The sequence below is a fragment of the Solea senegalensis genome, linkage group LG11 (genome assembly GCF_019176455.1).
Source record: "Solea senegalensis isolate Sse05_10M linkage group LG11, IFAPA_SoseM_1, whole genome shotgun sequence".
NCBI lineage: Eukaryota > Metazoa > Chordata > Actinopteri > Pleuronectiformes > Soleidae > Solea > Solea senegalensis.
The window spans coordinates 10,726,350-10,745,249 of record NC_058031.1 but is presented as its reverse complement, the minus strand read 5'-3'; the positions used below and the strand labels follow the sequence as shown (position 1 = coordinate 10,745,249).

At 39.6% G+C, this 18,900-nt stretch overlaps 2 protein-coding genes across 2 annotated transcripts; one reads left to right on the top strand and one right to left on the bottom strand.

Moving 5' to 3' along the window:
- Positions 1 to 623: 623 nt before the first annotated feature.
- On the bottom strand, positions 624 to 7,621 carry fam3a (FAM3 metabolism regulating signaling molecule A). The gene is made up of 10 exons (XM_044037868.1): positions 7,379 to 7,621; positions 6,789 to 6,820; positions 6,566 to 6,682; positions 6,227 to 6,250; positions 6,001 to 6,127; positions 5,611 to 5,669; positions 5,485 to 5,535; positions 5,310 to 5,394; positions 3,758 to 3,884; positions 624 to 1,789 (listed from the first exon to the last, which is right to left on the bottom strand). The coding sequence occupies exons 2-10, from the start codon at positions 6,799 to 6,801 to the stop codon at positions 1,670 to 1,672; spliced, it is 723 nt and encodes a 240-aa protein (XP_043893803.1). The 5' UTR covers positions 6,802 to 6,820; positions 7,379 to 7,621; the 3' UTR covers positions 624 to 1,669.
- A 549-nt stretch (positions 7,622 to 8,170) lies between these two features.
- On the top strand, positions 8,171 to 14,028 carry idh3g (isocitrate dehydrogenase (NAD(+)) 3 non-catalytic subunit gamma). Its single transcript, XM_044037866.1, has 13 exons — positions 8,171 to 8,283; positions 8,479 to 8,526; positions 8,982 to 8,993; positions 9,660 to 9,757; positions 9,849 to 9,964; positions 10,074 to 10,134; positions 10,253 to 10,385; positions 10,583 to 10,716; positions 10,834 to 10,936; positions 11,670 to 11,816; positions 11,942 to 12,036; positions 12,153 to 12,213; positions 13,129 to 14,028. The coding sequence occupies exons 1-13, from the start codon at positions 8,203 to 8,205 to the stop codon at positions 13,228 to 13,230; spliced, it is 1,191 nt and encodes a 396-aa protein (XP_043893801.1). The 5' UTR covers positions 8,171 to 8,202; the 3' UTR covers positions 13,231 to 14,028.
- Positions 14,029 to 18,900: the final 4,872 nt, after the last annotated feature.

The following is an 18,900-nucleotide window of genomic DNA, read 5'->3' as shown; positions in this document are numbered from 1 at the left end:
ATAAGTGTACTCCATGGGTAATTGCCACGATTTTATTATCTCATGTCATTGATTTTGTCTACATTAGAGGTTTCTATTGATCTTATAATATCCAAAAGTTTCATTTAGTTCAAGCACTGCACAATATCACTGTTTTTACACAGTGTGTAGGCCTATTAAACATTTACAAGAGTCTATGTTATTCATTTGCGAGATTTGAGCTACTGTAACATTTTTCCAAGCATTATTGTACATAAATAAAAGCCAAGATTACATGTGATAATCGCATCTAGAGTCTAGATTTCCTTAAAAGTCACAAATCCCAGTTGAAAATATACTAGTCAGCTGGAAATTACGCACTTTTCCAACATCCCTTGAAGGCCTCATTACAGATGAACACCATTGTTCTCGTTTCTCCATCATCACGTTTAGGAGCACCGGATTCACGTGGCAAACAAGTGTGAACTGTGACTAAATTCACCTGCTTCATATCCTACATCCAGTCCCACGCGTTTGTTCCTTATGCGACATGATTAGTGAAGAAAACGCCTTGTGAGCAGAATGAACCCACTAACCCCAGAGAGACTTCGTCTTTGTCGCCCTCTGGTGAATTTTATGAAGTACGACAGTTTACTCAAGCCCACTCAGCGTCCTGGTTTTTATTCATCATCAGTGTTACAATATAATCACAAACCTTGATACTTAGTAGAAAAACTTAGAGGATTAGAGGCAACATTAACACAATCCCAAACAAAGCAGCTAAAATGGACATCTAACAATGCATAAATTATGTGTCAAATAATTACTACTCATTTGGCTTTCAAGATGCCAGGTAGATACAATCAAAATTTTTTATTTACTTGTACTTTTTTTAAAAAGACAAACACAGCCGCATTTAGTTTGAATATTTTAAACAAAGCCCTCAGTGAAAAACGCTTGCAGACCTGAGACAACATTAAAATCATGGCCAGTGCGTGTGTGAGTGTGTGAGGGGATTTCCATAACAGTATAAAAACAAATAGGTTTACTAAAGGTATTCAACCAAGGTTAATATTGTCTAATGATACTGTAAACATGTGACAAGCAGTAAGCGCTGTGCACCAAGTTCTAAGGAAACAGTGTCCATTAACATGGACATAGCAGGACAATGTCACACACTTTTATAGAATACAGGAAGAAAAATATATTACCATATATTACCGCATTTAAATATAAAATCTGACCGACACCTCAGTAAAGCTTCTTAAACTGTCACAGTGACTCTCATGTATGCCTTGTACTGTGCCTTCAAGTGAAAATGGTTTTGTCTTTCATCAGCTGAACATTTTCAACTTCATATTCTTGTTACTGTTAGTGCACAGTGCCTGACCGCTACAGGAAGGCTTGAGGGGAACAACTGGAAGACCTACTTCAGGGTGTCTGCACTCACTAGTCGCTGTTACACTTTGGTCATGAAATATTTGGCCTGTTGAGTTTCACTTTACACCACCCTTTGCTTATTTTACAATTCAAAAGTGTTATACAGAGATTAATGGGCACATCTTCCATTACTGGTTCCATGTTTTAAATATGTGAAGTCCCAAGGCAATCTCTGAAGTCAGCAAATGTCTGTGTGCCATGAGAGAGAAAATAAAAGTTACATGGCTTAAAACCTTGGATGTTTTCAGTCGTTTGGTCGGTCCTTTGCTTCTTAACAGTCATCTTGTTCCCCTGGTGATACTCCAGGGGGTCGGAGGGGAATGCAGCCGTCCATCTCCAAAGACTCAGGCCAACCTTCATACTTGTTGCTGAGCTTATTGTTCTTCATACGCTGAAGGAAACAAATGGTACATATTTCAACAAAACGGACCAGGATCAGGTATGAATGGGATAGTAGCTGCTCACAGACTGAATAATCCTCAGATGCCTTTCTACTATATTCATCGTGGACAAGTATGGGTAAGATATGTTATATATTTTCCCTCTCTCCGGTCACTTCGTCCAGCTCTTCCGGGGGAATCTCAAGGCATTCCCAGTCCACCCAAGAGACAGTCTCTACAGCAAGCCATGGGTCTTCCCCGGGGCGTCCTAACAGTGGGGCGTGCCCGGAACACCTCACCAGGGAGGAGTCCAGGAGGCATTCTAACCAGGTGCCCGAGCAACCTCATCTGGCTCCTCTCGATGAGGAGTAGCGACTCTACACTGAGCCCCTCCTGGATGACAAAGCTTCTCACCCTATCTCTAAGGGAGAGCCCAGACATGCTACATTTTGACCGCTGGTATCTGTGATCTCGTCGATCTCACTCACACACTGAAAAGCTTCTAGTGTCATGTAAAATAAGCAATCTGAGAGAGGGCACTTGTGCAGCTCCTCTAGGCTCAGTTTACTGCCATGGGAAAATCTGTCTTGCGATGTTTGACAAACAATTCAGAGACATGGCAGTTTAGTTCAACAGCAGTGTTCCTTTTAACGGTTTTGGTGAAGAATCTGAAGGAACGGATATCGGAGGGATAACTAAATTTGTTACACAGTTGGATAATTATGTTGTAGTCGGTCTAAAATAACTGTGTTGGATGAATATCGGTATCGGTAGATATTCGAGTTTGTGATATTGGTATTGGACACAAAAGAGTGGTATCGTCCCATTGATAACTACCTATGCTGCAAAGAAACTTGAAAAAAAGAAAACTAAAATTGTCAATACCAGCAGTGAGTTCCAGGGATATAGAGACCAGTTTCAGGCCATCTCTCCCATATGAAACGGTGAAACTGGGCCATTCCAAGCTTATTTGAGAGGACAAAGAGCTGCAATCCCAAAAACATTACTCAGTTTGTTCATTTCATCCCACATTTAAAATTATTTTTTTTATTGTCATATTATTTTCCTGCCTATTGAAGCATAAAGCCTGATTTTTTGCTAACAGACAAAAACGAAAATAATAGAACACATGGCTCAGGTGACTCTTTGAGTTAGCAGTTTAACTTGTATCATCCTGATCTGTACATCCAACTGTTTGCTTGTTCAGTTGTATCACTACCTCATCTTGTCTTGCTTTTAAAGATGGATAGATTTGATGAACGAGGAAGAGATTTTAAATGTACAAGAAAGGGAGGTGGTCAGAGTGTCAGCTGAACCAATGTGAGAGCAATAGGAAGAAAATATGTTGGTCTGATGGTTTAAGACGAAACGTCTACATGGAGGCGACCAACGATCACACGACACGACGAAATATGAATTGCACAACATAAAGTGTGTCAAGCAACACTTTCTTTCTGTTCTATTCTGTTGCACGAGTGCTGAAATGGACTGAAGTTTTCAAAACTGCAAAAAGTACATATTACTACAGTTAAAAATGAGCAAGAACACTGTCGCCCTGAACGTGGTGAAAATATCTGTTACAGAAATTAAGGTTCTTTCAGAGAAATTGTTAATTGTGCAGCCTTAGCCTATGCCAACAATGTGCAGGCTGATGGACATTGCTACTGAGACATTTTCTCAGCAAATATTTATGATGGCAAAAAGGCTGAATTCAGTCTATAATGATTTATTGGCCACAGGACACAAAACTACCATGTTATATTGACTCTTATCTCCACTGTACGTCATTAAATAGTAAATCAAAAAGCTATTGTGACTGTATCAGCAGCACATCGCAGTAACAGTGTTGGATGAGAGACACCTAAGGCTTATGTTCTCACTACGTCGGGGAGCAAAGTAACTGTAAGCTGATCACCATCACATCAAAGCAGCTACATATCTGGAATATTAGAACATTGTATTGAACATTGTACTGATACCTGTTCAAAGGGACTCTTATTCTCGATGCCCTTGGCTCCGACAAACACCCAGCTGTCTCTAAAGGCCAGATCTTTCACAGCAGTGCTCCCAAGCTCCTCAAACAGATGTCGAGCCTCTTCATTCAGCCTGTCAAACAAAATAGCCAGGTTAATATTTATTCAATAAATATTGCCAGTCCAACGCCTGGGAACATTTTGAGAGTGTGGAGGATGATCCCAGGAAGGTGACGTGTAAACTCTGCAAACAGACATTTGCATTTCATTCTTTTTACAGACTTTTTAATATAATTTCTGTTGATGTGCAAGCTCCTAATTTGTGATGACTGATGGTAATATTATTCAGTTATGGTTGAATAAATTCATAAAATGTTGCCATGCTCTCCTGCTAGCTTTCTACGACACTTGCAGAATAAGAATAAGCTACTTCTTCAATGGTTTCGTCAGTGCACCGTTGGAGAATTCATCGTTAACTAACAATAATAATAATAATAATAATATTTTACAGGTGTTACAGGTTGATTAACAACTGTGTTGAAATTCAACAAAATATCCAGTCTACTAGTTGGTTGATCTGCGTTTGCTGTGGTGTGTGTCACTTCTGCGCTCACTTGTAAAATGAATAATTCAACAGCTCATAATAAATTGTGTTCTGGTTAAAGGTTTGTATTATGTTCTAATGCATCTTAATGTTCAGATCCTCTTTGCTGATTGTTTCTCCAATCTCCAAGTACTGATGATTAGTCACCGAATGGCCTCAAATATCGACCAATGGTTCACCAAGAAAATCCATAGTCGGGGGCAGCCCATTTCATCCTCATCCTTTTTCATTACAGTTCAAAGCTCTTAAACATGGTGGGTTTTTTTGCACTTCAAACACAGCTCAAAGTGCTCCAACCAAGCAGCTGCTTTCCCCGTCTCCTCAGTGTCTTTATCACAATCCAAAGTTCGCCTTCATTCTCACTCTTTATCTCTGAAGTTTAACTACGTCACAACCCTGATGTGTTTTGAAGCCTTACGGTCAATAGGGAGGCGTGTGATCATGCCTCTTTTGTTATACTGAAAACCATTCGATAACAAACGAGGCAGCTGCCAAATATCATTTAAATACCATTTCAAACAGAAAACCTTGATTCCTGACAATTTGTCTTTAAGATATTTTAGAATGGTCCATCTCCTTCAGTGATATTTGGAGCTTTGCTTTTAAACTATAAAAGATCAGTCAAGTGTTCAAGTGTCATATTGTTGATTCCATATTATATTGTCATATTTGTACTGTAATTTCTTCTTCTTGGAAGAACCTGTATCGGTCTAATATCGGTATTGGTAGATAATCGAGTTTGTGATATTGGTTTCAGTATTGGACACAAAAAAGCAGTACCGTCCCATCCTAGTTTTAATGCCACATTCTTTTTATGCATGAGATTTGTATTTCAATTAATATAATTAATGTATAGTCTTTTAACAGAAGAGAGTATAATATTGAATTTCATTTCTACTGTTTAGAAGAAGAAGAAGAAGAAGAAGAAGAAGAGAGCACATCAAATATTCTTACTTTGTGGCTGGATCATCAAAGGAAGCCACCATCACAAGCGTTCCCTCGTGGAGCAATCGAAGAAACTTCAACAGTTCCGACACATCTGAGAATGAACATCAGAGTGGCTATGAACATTAGTCTATCGATGCCATTGTACTGTATATACTACACATTTGTGTCAAGTATGTATTACCTCCAGCCCACATATCGAAGGACTTTATATCTATGAGCTCTCCTGTTACACCTGAAGCAAAGAATCATTAGTCACAAGGTACAGTTATAAAATTAACAAGAGCTTGAAACATCCGATCTCTCTTACCATTTACCAGAACTATGTTTAGGCCTCTGCCAACATTGTTCTTCACACTGCTCAATAACCTGATTGACCCAAACAAAAAAAGAGAAAGACTTCAACTAAAGTATGTCAGAAGAACACTTGTTTGTGTTGCCCACAAACATTAATCTACACACACTGTCTGGCACAAGAAAAACTACAGGCAAAGCCGAACAGAAGGAAGAGAGACAGACAGACTGAAAGAATACTTGCATTCAGGTCCCAGACAGACATAGAGGTCTGATTTTGACAGCACAGAGGGAAAAAAGGAACAGAAATTGAAACAAAAGGAAAAATAAATGGATACAAATAAATATGGAAACAACAGGGAGAAGAAAAAAACATGAAGAGAAAGTGATAAGTAGTGAGTCATACATCTTGTCATCCAGGCAGATTTTGGGGCCGATGACATTGGCAGCACCAGACACCAGGCGGAAAGCCAAATGTTTTGGAGGGCAGGGGGCTGAAAGTCCACATTTATAGCTTCGAGGGCGAGGTTCACCTTAAATATATGAGACAGCAGTAAATAGGAGGGAAATTCATGAAATGATCAACATCATTTGTGACTACTGAGTCTTCTCATGTTATGTGCCCTCTTTACCTGTGGTTGGTTCTGCACTCGTATCTGAACAGATAAACACATTTTAAGACTTCAGTTGGTAATGTTGCATCAGAAAGAGACTTTGACATCATCAGCCATAACAATTATAAGTACACTTCCAGATTACATTGTCACTTTACAGTCGTCATCAAATAGGCAGAAGTGAACAAAATCTATACAGCCAATAAAGAACAAGGAATGTCTGCCATTTACTTTAAACTGCACAGTTTCGGTGCAACTAATACTACTAATATAGACAGACCAAAATAATTCCAATTAATTAAAAGTAAAGGTGTGTTTTTTTCAAATAACTAATGAATTGATTGTTATCAGAGCTACCTCTTTTTCCAAGGAAGAATTGCAAAACAGATGACTTGCTCTCGCCTCCAAACAATGCACTTCCCACCAGCCATGTGAGCCCCACCAACAGCAGCACAGCTAAAACCCTGAGGGGGCCTGTTAGTGCAAACAGGTCACACCAGTTTAGAAATATTACACATAGGAGTCAAACACACAAGAAAGAAATTCCACTGGAATCTGATGTTTAAAAAAGTCAACATACCGGTTAATCTCATGGGTCACTGCCTTGTAGACCTGGACAGACACGTATAAGACATTAGGGTGGTTTACACAACAGCCATGTTAGACGTCGTAAGTTTTCAAACCATTCAAAGTGAAAATGTGTTTTAGACAGGCCTGGGCACAATATTGTTCTTGAATATCAGTATAACTAAGGTTCAATGTTGCACAATCACTGTGCAAACACATGTTGAGATGTGACATAGCTTTCAATTTATGATTTGCAAAATTATGCAATGATACAATGATATTTTCTGCATATTAAAATGTTAAAAAACGCAATTAACTGGTTTATGTGGATGTATAAGTATATATGTATATATATATATATATATATACACACATACATACACATATATGTACATATGTGTATAAATATACATATATATATATACATACACAATTGTATGTAACGTTGCTGAAAATATCAAGGAAGTCTTGATGGGAATTATTGCTGTACAGCTCAAGAAAATTTAACATTCCATTTCATACAAGGTTCATCTTAATATGTTTTCATCAAAAACGAAGACAACAAGGACAAACCCCCTCGACAACCGCATCAGTATCACTCACCCGTATTTAAAAAAAGCAGAAACCACAGCGTATCGGCTTTGCGCGAATAAAACGGACGATAAAAAACAACTTGTGCCACTTGGGACTTTGATTATTTCTTGCGCTGTTTCCTCATTGATAATGTTGACACATAAATCTGTTGTCAGATCGCCCGCATAACTTTAGTCCACAAGAGTCTGAGTAAATTGTCAGGCTTGCGACATCTAACTTCCGGATAAACTGCAAACCAGCCCAAGCAAAACGGAACTTGCGTACAGGAAGTCCACGTGCCCAATCTTTCCTTCTCTCTGCCACCCCTCCCCCCTTCAATAACAAATAGTGAATACAAAATAATAAGAATGTATAAACAGCCACTTAAAAGCAATATCAATATAATACAATACAGCAATACAAATATGAAAGAATAATGACATAAAAATAAAACAAATAGAGGAATGTGACAGACAATTTCATTAAAATGTTCTTTGTAGAATTTGATGACCGAAGAGCATTTTTAAAGAAAATGTAATTATGGATATACCTTAGGGAATATCTAATCAAGAATATCTAACATTTGGATTTGTGAATATGAAAGTGTCCTATTAATATAAAGATGTTTACAATGTTACATACGTGACTGTTTTGAAAGACAACCCCAGTAATTGTGTTTTTCCCTTCGATACATGTTTTATATAAAAACTAATGGAAATCCTAAAAACTATTATAACTTTGGTTCAGAACAAATCTGACAATAAGCATACTGCATAAATCTAATCGAACTCTCGCGGGAACACAGTACCTCCTCCCTCCCCCTCCTCCTCCTCCTTAAGCTCTTCATAATCAAGATGGCGTCCCACAGTGCCGTGCTCTCTGTGTCCAGGTTTATGTCTCCTTTCTGGGGCGGACACCTTGGAAATACGGTTAAAGTACGAGAAGGCATTTTCTTGCTGTTGTCATGTCGGTTTTCAAGCGTTGTTGTGTGGCCACAGGTTTATCTCGTTCACTGTATCTGAACACAAGGTCACGCAGTCGAGCTGCGTTATTTTATCCTGACCCAAACTTAATATCACTGTACACAAATAATTTCACAGAAACCCTCTTCATATCCGTCTCTTCACCAGGTGTTTGGAACAACGCTGACGAGTCACAGGACTAAGGTCACGCTCACAGTGAGTATAGTGAGGATCGACTGTTGCAGGGTTGCTGCTGTGTTTGTATGAATACAAATTGGGTGCTGCTATTCACGTTAATATTGCTTATAAAGGCTTTTCCTTTCAGGATGGTGGTCGGGTATTTATCAGAAACTCTAACAGTTGCTGGAAGAAAATGTGGGATCCACACACTGTATTCAATTACCATATCAATGTTTTAATCCCACAGATCTTAATCAACAATTGCCAAATTCAGTGGCTGATGAAGATCTTTGAATTCAAAAGGTTGCTCTGGTTAAGTCACCTTTTTGGGAGCTTTGATTACAGAGTGTGTTGCTCTTGGTATTAGTTATAACAGTGCTGTATGTCCATTGGCTGCGATAACTGTATTTGGATTTAACATTTTGCTTTTGCACAGCTGTCAAACTGACTCTTGTCTTTTTGCTGTCCTTGCTGTCCATCTATACCAACAGAGAGAAAACATTGTAAGTAGCTCACACCGATTACACTGTAATCTAATGAACCGTATCACTTCACTGTAAATATAATCTAAGTAAACTGTCTTGATTATACATATGTCCTGCAATGGCTCTGTAATATTGTCACATTAACCTAGTGGTTCTCAATTATTTTCTGTCATGCCCCCAGAGGACAGAAATGTTTTCACATCCCCCCTGAATTGAAATACTATTGTGAACCTGATAATGTTTATTTATTTATTTATCTGTATAAACCACTGTATGAGTTGTCCTGCCCTGCCTCTCACGCCCCCCCGACACACCAGTATTTGAGAAGTACTGCATTAACTAGAGGAATTGCTTAAAATCTGTGCAGCAGCTTTGCATGTGCAAAAATAGTTCCCGATTGGTTGTTGTTCTGTGTATTCAGTGTGTCATGGTGTGTTTGAGGACAACTTGGTGTTAAAGCTACGGAGTTATGGGTACAAAACATGGAAAATGTGTAAAACTTTTGCACAGTACTTCTTAACATCAAGGTACACGTGAGGGCATAGAAAATCACATGTCAGAAATGTTAATTGCGTTGGATCTCAAATTGCATGTCTGTATTTGGGTCATTTCTGTTTAACCATTATCTGTTTAAGTTCATTGTAGTCTGTACACTTTATAATGTATCAAATGTCAATGTTACAGCCCCCTCCTGCAAAGTATGGAGGCAGACACACCGTGACCCTCATACCTGGAGATGGCATTGGTCCAGAGCTGCTGAATCATGTCAGAGAGGTCTTCAGGTTGGTTAGATTTAAACAAAATCATGTTCAAAAGTGTTGCGTGAAAGCAGGAGATGGCTTCCTGAACGTGTGAATTGTATTCACGTTGTAGGTTCAGCTGCGTCCCAGTGGATTTTGAGGTGGTCCATGTCAACTCTGCTTTGGAGACTGATGATGATATGAATAATGCCATTACTGCCATCCGCCGTAATGGAGTTGCCCTCAAAGGTAAGCAAAGCCTGTTTTCCATGTGTGATAAGCGGAGCATGACAAAATGAAAATCAGAGCACAGCTGTAAGCAGCACCTTGTTAATAACCTGCTTGACTCTCCCTATAGGTAACATTGAAACCAAACACACCTTGCCACCATCTGTCAAATCCAGGAATAATGTCCTTCGGTAAGAGATATAGTTACATTTTAGTCCATGTTGCTGCCATAATTATTAGTTATTTTTATTTATAACATATTGTTTTCCCTCCCTTTTCACCTTTCTTGTTTCACATCTGTATCAATAGCACAAGTTTGGACCTGTTCGCTAATGTGATGCACTGTCAGTCCCTGCCTGGAGTCCAGACTCGCCACAAGAACATAGACATCATGATCATCAGGGAGAACACAGAGGGAGAGTACAGTAGCCTGGAGCATGAGGTCAGACTGAGTAAAAATCCAATTCAAGGAGATTTTTGATATGAAAAATGTTAGGAATAAGGTTCTAGGTTTTTGGGATTAAAGAATCAGTGTCATTGCTATATTCACGCTGACCTCATTGATTTTAGTGTTCACTATTATGACTTAAGCTGCTCTTTATTAATTATTCCCCTCATAGTCTTTTTTTTTTTTTTTAGAGCGTATCAGGGGTAGTTGAGTGTCTTAAGATCATCACCAGGAACAATTCCCTCAGGATCGCTGATTATGCCTTCCGACTGGCCAGGGAGCAAGGCCGTCAAAGGGTCACTGCTGTGCATAAGGCAAACATCATGTGAGTAACTCTGTATCCTACCAGGGTTGTCTTGGCTCCTGAGTCTTGCATCATATTCCGAGTCTCTCAGAGTCTCAGAGGTGGAAATGTTGAGTTTGGCCTTTCTGTTCCAAACAGGAAGCTCGGTGATGGCCTGTTCCTGCAGTGCTGCAGAGAGGTGGCTTCAGGTTACCCAGACATCACATTTGACAGTATGATTGTGGACAACACCACCATGCAGGTGATAATCAAACATTTTGTTAAACATCAGTTTAATCCAGTGTGTGCTGAAATTGAATATACTAGTTCCCATAATTGTGTTTTATATTAAAGTTTTATATCACTTTACAATAAAAATTATTTTGGCTTTAGAAGCCTTAAGGTCTTTGTTTGTGAAAATATCGGACAAGTGTGCGGATAATTTGGATGTGAATTACAACGCATCCTCCCATGCCCATCCAGAGAGATGCTAAGAAACAAATCAATTATGAGGAAGAGGGGGGGGAAATCACATCACGGTCTGTCTGCAAGCACAGCAAAATTACATGCCTGATGTGAATGCTGCATTGATAGGACACATGTTTGAAAAATATTTCGAATTTGCAAATAATTCCCACGGGGAAAAAAAAACACATCCGGTGTGCAAAGGCTTTTAGAATAAGCCTTCAATATGCACTTTTGACAAGAGCCTGGCCTTATGGGCTGCCATCATCTTGCGCCGCCATATTTCTACAGGAGTTCAAAAGGGCAAACACAGAGTGTGTATTGTGTGCTTTAAAGTGGATACTTGCTCTGCATAGACCGACATGCAAATGCCACCGTAGTTCAACTGGCAGAGTTGTCCTCTATTTGTTGCATTCTGCAGTCTCGTATAAGGTCACTCATCCACTCATTCACACACTGGACCTTTTAAAGGAATGTTTGTCAGTGTTAGTAAATGAAAATAATTTACCTTCCATTGTGTTTGTTTTCAGCTGGTGTCCAAACCCCAGCAATTTGACGTGATGGTGATGCCCAATCTGTACGGGAACGTTGTGAGCAATGTGTGTGCAGGCCTGGTGGGAGGGCCTGGCCTTGTGCCTGGAGCCAATTATGGTCAGGTCTATGCTGTCTTTGAAACGGTGAGTGTTTGGCAACTCGCGGTTAGGAGGCTTCTGTCCTGTCTCTTCTTATCGGATGAAAGATCCATGACTCACATCCTGTTTCTGATAAAGTGTAACTCTTGAGTTTCATCTGCATCTCTCAGGCCACGAGGAATACTGGAAAGAGTATTGCTGACCGGAACATTGCTAACCCCACAGCCATGCTGCTAGCCAGCTGTATGATGCTGGACCACCTTAAGTAAGCTTTTCTAGACATAATAAATACATACATACCAAACTCTGGTTTCATATAAGATGGAATGTTTTGACTCCGCTATATCACTAATGTAAATATTTTGCATTAAATGTCTCCAGACTAAATGGCTATGCAAGTTTGATCCGGAATGCTGTCCTCACCACCATGAATGAAACCCGAGTAAGTTTTTCATTACTTACAGGTCCTTCCCTTTAGTCGTCTCACTGCCATACATTTGGCAGGTCATTGTTGTGTGACACATGCTTTTGAAGTCCAGGTGGCAGGTCTGGCATGTTTCCTAGAAAGCGTTACACAAAGCAGCATTGTGTTGCCTTGTGTGGTGTTGATATTAAGTTCAGCTTTTGAGCCTGATTTCAAAATCTGATCTGTTTTATCATCTTCAGCAGCAGTCTGGTTGTTGCAGGCAATTTAGGGGTTGTATATTGAATTTTCTCCAGCATGAATCAGAGGACTGCTTACACATGCTTAAAGGGGCAAGATTTAAGCTTATTTAGGCACTTACAATGCCAATGAATTAACTTAAGTGATGTAATGACTTTCACAACCTCCTCAGTTGCCTAATATGGCCTGTCGACCGATTTATCTAAATTGGAGTTGGGTTGGATTTTCTGCAAGATCTAACAGATGTGGTGCTATGCACGCTCCTGTATGCCTCAGGTCAACATCACAGACTGACTTCTGCCCACCATTAATAAAGCAACGAGTGGCTCCCAGCTCATCACACACTCCAAGAGAAACAATAGCATAAAAGCAAGAGAGAGTTTTCTCTAGAGCAGCCTGTCATGATGAACAAGAAAGGCAAAGACTAGGGTGTTGCTTTAGTTACCTCGTCAGTGTGCATCTTGTCCATGTGTAAAATACTGCGGTGTCCTGGATGCTCGCTCATGGCTATAGGGATCCCTAGAGGTTCTAGAGAACTGTCTTGGATTTCTTGGTTAGCCCCTGTAAAAAAAAAACAAAGATGTGCTAGGGGACTCATTCCACAGCATTAATTTGAAGTGTTAGGTTTTAAATCGCAGTGCTTGTGTTTCTGAGCAATCCTGATCATCCTTTTTTCTTCTTCTTTGTTTGCAGTTGCACACAGCGGATCTCGGGGGTCAGGGCACTACTTCAGAGGTTGTCCAGTCTGTCATGAGGGTCATCCAGAGTAAAGGGCAGCTCATATCCGAGCTGTAACCCACCACTGAGGACACTGTGTACTCTTTGCGCTCATTAGAGGTGTGAATGTGAACAGGTGGACATTATGAGAAAAGTATGTCTATCTCCATAGTGTCAGGTCTTAACACTGACATCACAATGTTCATAGGACTTACTTACCACTTCATCGTAGAAACAATGTTATCCTTCTGTGGATTTCACATATCGCTGTGACCTTCACCGTACAGATTATAAAATGGTTTACTTTTGAAATAAATGTCATTGTTACTCCTGATGATACGTCCTATGTTACAGATGTATTTCCTGAGCTCATTAGATTCAGTCCGTTGATAATGAAACACCAAAGGTCCTTCTTTTGCAGTATAAGTCACTAAATATGATAATTGGATCCTTACCATAATTAGGATGAGCATAGTAAGTATGCATTATGTAATATTTGCAATGCTATTTAATATAGATCATTATTTATTTAGCAAATTAAGACTAAGTCAACCTGATTGTGCAGTGTTCTTTTGTCATTTTGTCAGATCGGGTATTATATTCTGTTCTGCCCTGTATAATCACGCCGTATTTACTGTAAATGTGATGTATCTATAGTTTTATACCGTAACATCAGACTTAAGTCATGTTGTTGCCGTAACTTTTCACCAAAATGTGGATCATGTCACAGTGTACTGTATTTCCCTGCTGTCTTCAAAGCTAACCAGGGAAGAGCTCTTATAGCTTGATATGTAAAGAAAGGATTTATCATGTATGGAGGTTGGCAGTGTAAACGGTGTAATTCAATTATTATCAATAAATAAATATTCTATCTTACATTTATGTTGGGTTTGGAGATTTTCACAAAAAAGATCAAACACTTAAATTAATTATATTGATAAATACTCTCAGTTGGCTGGTATTGTTTTTTATTCTTTTTTTTTATTTAACATATTTGCAATTAGTATTACCGTCATGAAAATGATGCTACATTAAGCTAAAGTGCTCCTATTATTTTGTCAGCTCCAACCAATCTTCCAAAATGATCACAAAGTTGAATCACTTTGAAACTGAACATTACAATCTTTATGAAATAGGAGATGATTCAAAACATCTTGAATTTTTGTCTCGGCTTCAAATGAAAGCCTTTTTCTGGCCCCCAGCTTGGGATAAGGATTATTTTCCTAAAAAAAAAAAAAAATGGCTCACTTATCCCTCCATTTGTTTTACAATTTCACGCTCCATCAGTGTCTTTAAACATTGGCTGACATGCTGCTGTTTTACTTTTCATCATTAGGTGGCAACATCACTTTCTGGAACTGCCAATAACTAGCATGAAGCAAAACAGGCTTGTGCGGTCAGGAGTAAATGTAGAATAAGAATAACTAGTCTCTATCACCATATATGTATATCCTTAGTGCACTGACTCTACCGGGGGAAAATCATTGAGGATACAAGAATCTCTGGCAGTCGCATTGTTTCACATTATGGACAACATCAACCAACAAAGGCCTACAAATCATCTCTTAGCCTCAGACTATGTGACAAACGTGACTAATTCTGGATTTGATCATGGTAAAAAGTAAACAATTTTTTAAAAATCAAACCAAGTTATTTATCCTGATTTCTTCAGGTTAAACAAAAGGGTTTTATTTGTTTGTTTTTTCTTATTTTCTCAAGATGTTCTACATGAGAGCGCAGCAGGAAGCAGAGAGTGTAGATGTTATGCTGGCACATCTTTCAGCAGTGACCTCCTGTTCACATATATTATACAAATAATCCCAGTACGGTCCGAGATGATTGGAGCTCATCTCACTGTAATTACACAGGTCAATTTATCATGTGTCCGGTTCTGTGGGAACCGTTTCCTCGAGAAATCATTTGTGAACAATTCCCTTTCCCAATTTTTTTTTCTTCTTTTTTTAGATTTGGTTGTCCCAGGAAATCCACAACGATACACAATCATATGGTGTGCTGTGTGTGAAATGTGCAGGGAATTGCTTTGTGTTTACCCTTGGCCTCTGCCAGCTGGCTGTCTACAACCATTCTACTCCCTCTCCATTCATTTCTGTATTCACTCTACTGAAACGGACATGGCTCATAAATGCCCATGCTTTATTTATTTTAGAATCGCTATTTTAGAACAGCTTTTCCGTATCGCATTCCACTCGGGCTGTTTATCTCATCGTACCTTTCATCTGTGTAGGAGGAGCTACACACTTTTCCCCCTGTGACCCCGTCACCTCATGGCATGCCTCTCCCTCTTGAGCTGATCCATACCCCGCGAGCCTCTGCTGGAGCTGTGCCATGAGGCAGATGTATGGATGTTTGTGGAAAGATGGAGATGTTGCAACAAACCACCGATCACTTGACCTTTATGGGCCATCATTCGGCTCCTATATGAACCTGGGAAGAGGCCAAACTTGCATTACAACCTCTAAAGGATCTTTTCCAGACCCATCTCTTGACTGCTTTTTTTTTTGATTGGGGAGGCTGACTGGTCTACTCTTCCAAAGAAATAAATCATTTGATAATTGTTCAAAACATGATTTGATTTTTCAGAGACATTGTAGGGATTCTCTGGAAAGAGATGGCACAATCTAACAAAACTATACAAATCTCATTAGATCAGGTTTGATGCAGACATATTAAATCCAAATTCTGCTTTTGTTTTTGTCAAACATTGACTGATGAGATTGATGAATGGAAACTGTCAAGTCACGGTATTTGCACTCGTAGGTAGATTTGTTTTGCAATTTTAAGATGAAGACATCCTTTGACAAACATGTCACAGACAGCATGGATGCGATAGAATTAAAAACAATTAGAACCTTATTTAAAACTAAATAAAAGTGTTCCAGGCTCCATTAATCAAAACTCCAAATACATCATTCTGTATATATATGTATCTATGTCATTTATACACACATATATATATTATTATATATATAATGTTTTTTTGTTGTTTATTTACTTGCTCCTCATTTTATTTTTCTCCTTCCTGTACATTGGAAATGCCATGCTTAATCATCTTTAATCCTTTTAAAATAAATGTTAATCTGAAAGGTCTAAACCTAACGGCTGTACTGTATAGCGCTGATTATATAACAGCTTTTTTTTGTTCATGAGTTTTGGTCCTGATCGTTCCCAGAGCACTAAGGTCTCTTGTCAGTCTCAATCCAGTGCAAAGCAAGATTTGACAAGTTATTCCCACGACATATGAAGACGCTATCCTCTCTCATGTTGATGGCCTCTGCTACGCAGTGCAGTGCAGGTGATCATAATCAATCAACTTGCTTCTGATCACTCTCAGCCAAGCACAGCTGCATCCAGTCAGCCTTAATGGGGCTTATTCTCAGCCCTCAGCGATGGCTAGGTTACATTCAACTACGTCAACAGTCAGCAATTCTCCATTACTTGGGCCTGGCTGTGTGTGTTTTTGGTCCCAGCATGTTTGTCTGACTTTCTCCTCTCAGGAATTCACAGAATCTCCTTAAGAAAAGAGTGACAGGCTCAGTCAGAGCTGTTTGTGAATGGGTGATTGGGACAAGTGAGTGATGAGGTTTTCTTTGCAGAAATGTATGTAGAAAAGGGCTAAAACAGCATAGACAACAACAAGGGAATGATGGTGAGGTTTAGTTGGGGATGGGAGGAAAAACTGAATGATATACACGGCTGCTGTACTTGAATTACTAGGGAGTTTGTGGCACAGTAAGCTGTTAAAACACTTCATCACCACCTTATCTTTCAAAATAAAGCAGCAGATTCCTGTCCGCTTCTTTATCAGGAGCTGCACACATATTTTTAGAGCTGGTTTTGCACAAGCCTACCTACCGCCTAGTGAGATCACAAGATGCTTATCATCGCTCTGCTATAGCTGAGGTCATCCGTCTGTGATCCCAATCAGCAAATAATTGTTTTTCCATGATCTGTTTTAGTTGCTCATCTACCTGTTCGAGGACTGATTGTTGGTCGACAGCATTGAATCCTTCCACTTGCACCACCTTGAGTATGTGCAGGCCAACATGATGCTTGACCTTGGGTCATGCATTCAGACAGTCTTGCTGACTTGACTGTCCACCCTGACACCACTGTAATCCATCCATAGATACCAGGGGCTCCCCACTCTTACCTCATCATAGTGAAAACGTATCTGCTTATTTGAAAGGAAACACACATGCCATGTTATACTGTACGGGACTCCAGCATGCCTAGTTAAATAAAAACGTCAGCCCACATAGTTCTTTCTATTTTCTACAATCCCCAGGGGAAGAAGTGCAGAGCTTCAGGCAAAGCTATTTGCGTAAAATGTATGTGCACATTGGTAGGTATATGATTACAGGTCTGCTTACAGGTCTTAAAGACGTGCGCACATCTGCATATGCTTTTCCTGACACCGTGCTCTTAGCTCCAGGAAGAGGAACTGACCCTACCTGTGTTACAAGAGCCAGGCCTTTCCACAGCCCTACTCGGGTATTCTCCCCTGTCAGTGGTACAGTAAGATTAAATGTTGCATGAGTGGGTTTAGCATGCGTATGGGTTGCTTTACTGCATTGTGTCTAAATATGAACCTGTCTGTCATGCTCACGTTTCCTAACTACCTCACTAACCCCCTCCCCATTTCTGTTTGGTTTTATATGTATGATAAATTAGTGCACTGGAGCTTCTATCTGGGTGTTTTGAGAACACTGAAACGATGTCTAGATGTCTATCATCAGAGAGCAGCGGGTCATTGCAGCACTTGGAGAGAACACGGGCGGAAGGAGTGCTAAAACAGTGATGGATTAGGTACTGATGCGCCACACTTTCCATCTGAAACCTGTCTTTCCAACCTTTCTTGCCAGTATTTCTCCCGCCCTATGTCTCTTTTTCAGTTTCTCTCGCCTTTGATCTTCCTATCTGTAATGTTCCTAAATGTTTTCCCATCTGTGCCCTTGCTGAGTTCAGTGGGTACTTCCAGACTTGCATTACATCAAGGCAAGCATGCTGCACTCATGACAACCTGCATTACACTGCCCTTATGTCATTACAACTCTGCTCCCCTGAAATTGGAGCATCTTGGCACTTTGACAACTCAACAACCCCCCACTTTCCAGCTCTTGTGTTCGTTAGTTCAAAAACAATGTGTTCTTGCCGTTGCCAAAACAAAGCATATTTCCCAGCGACGCTTAAGTAATTTAATCTAATAAATCTCTTCCACATCCAGTGAGTCAGCTCTGTGTGCAGTGAGCTGTCATCTCCCACCTGTTGCCAGACACATGCTGTCAAGAGACTAAATATGTCATACCAAAACTCCCTAAGTGACAAATGTAATGTTTACATTTTGTGGTTTTTGAAAATTTTTTATCATACGGTCAAGTCCTTTTTAAGTCATTGTCAGTAACTTTCATTTAACGGTAGCTGTTAAAGAAATGGCTAAAACATTTTGAGTCGCTCTCTCGTTCTGCTGTCATTTACAATCCCTTTCCTTATTTCTGCTTATTTTGATGCCCACCCTCTTCTTAAACGGCTGCACCACTCTTCCCCACTCCTGTCTGGTGAAGCATCCCTAAATAGTTTTGATTAAAACAGAATTCTGCAAATCCACCATAAAATACAGCTTTGATTGTATCTCTTCATTGCAATAGCTTGGCAGGAAACATGTCTGTCTTGCTTTTCAAAAATGCTGACTGGGTCCAGAATGAAATGTGAAGTCCATGGGGGAGAAGA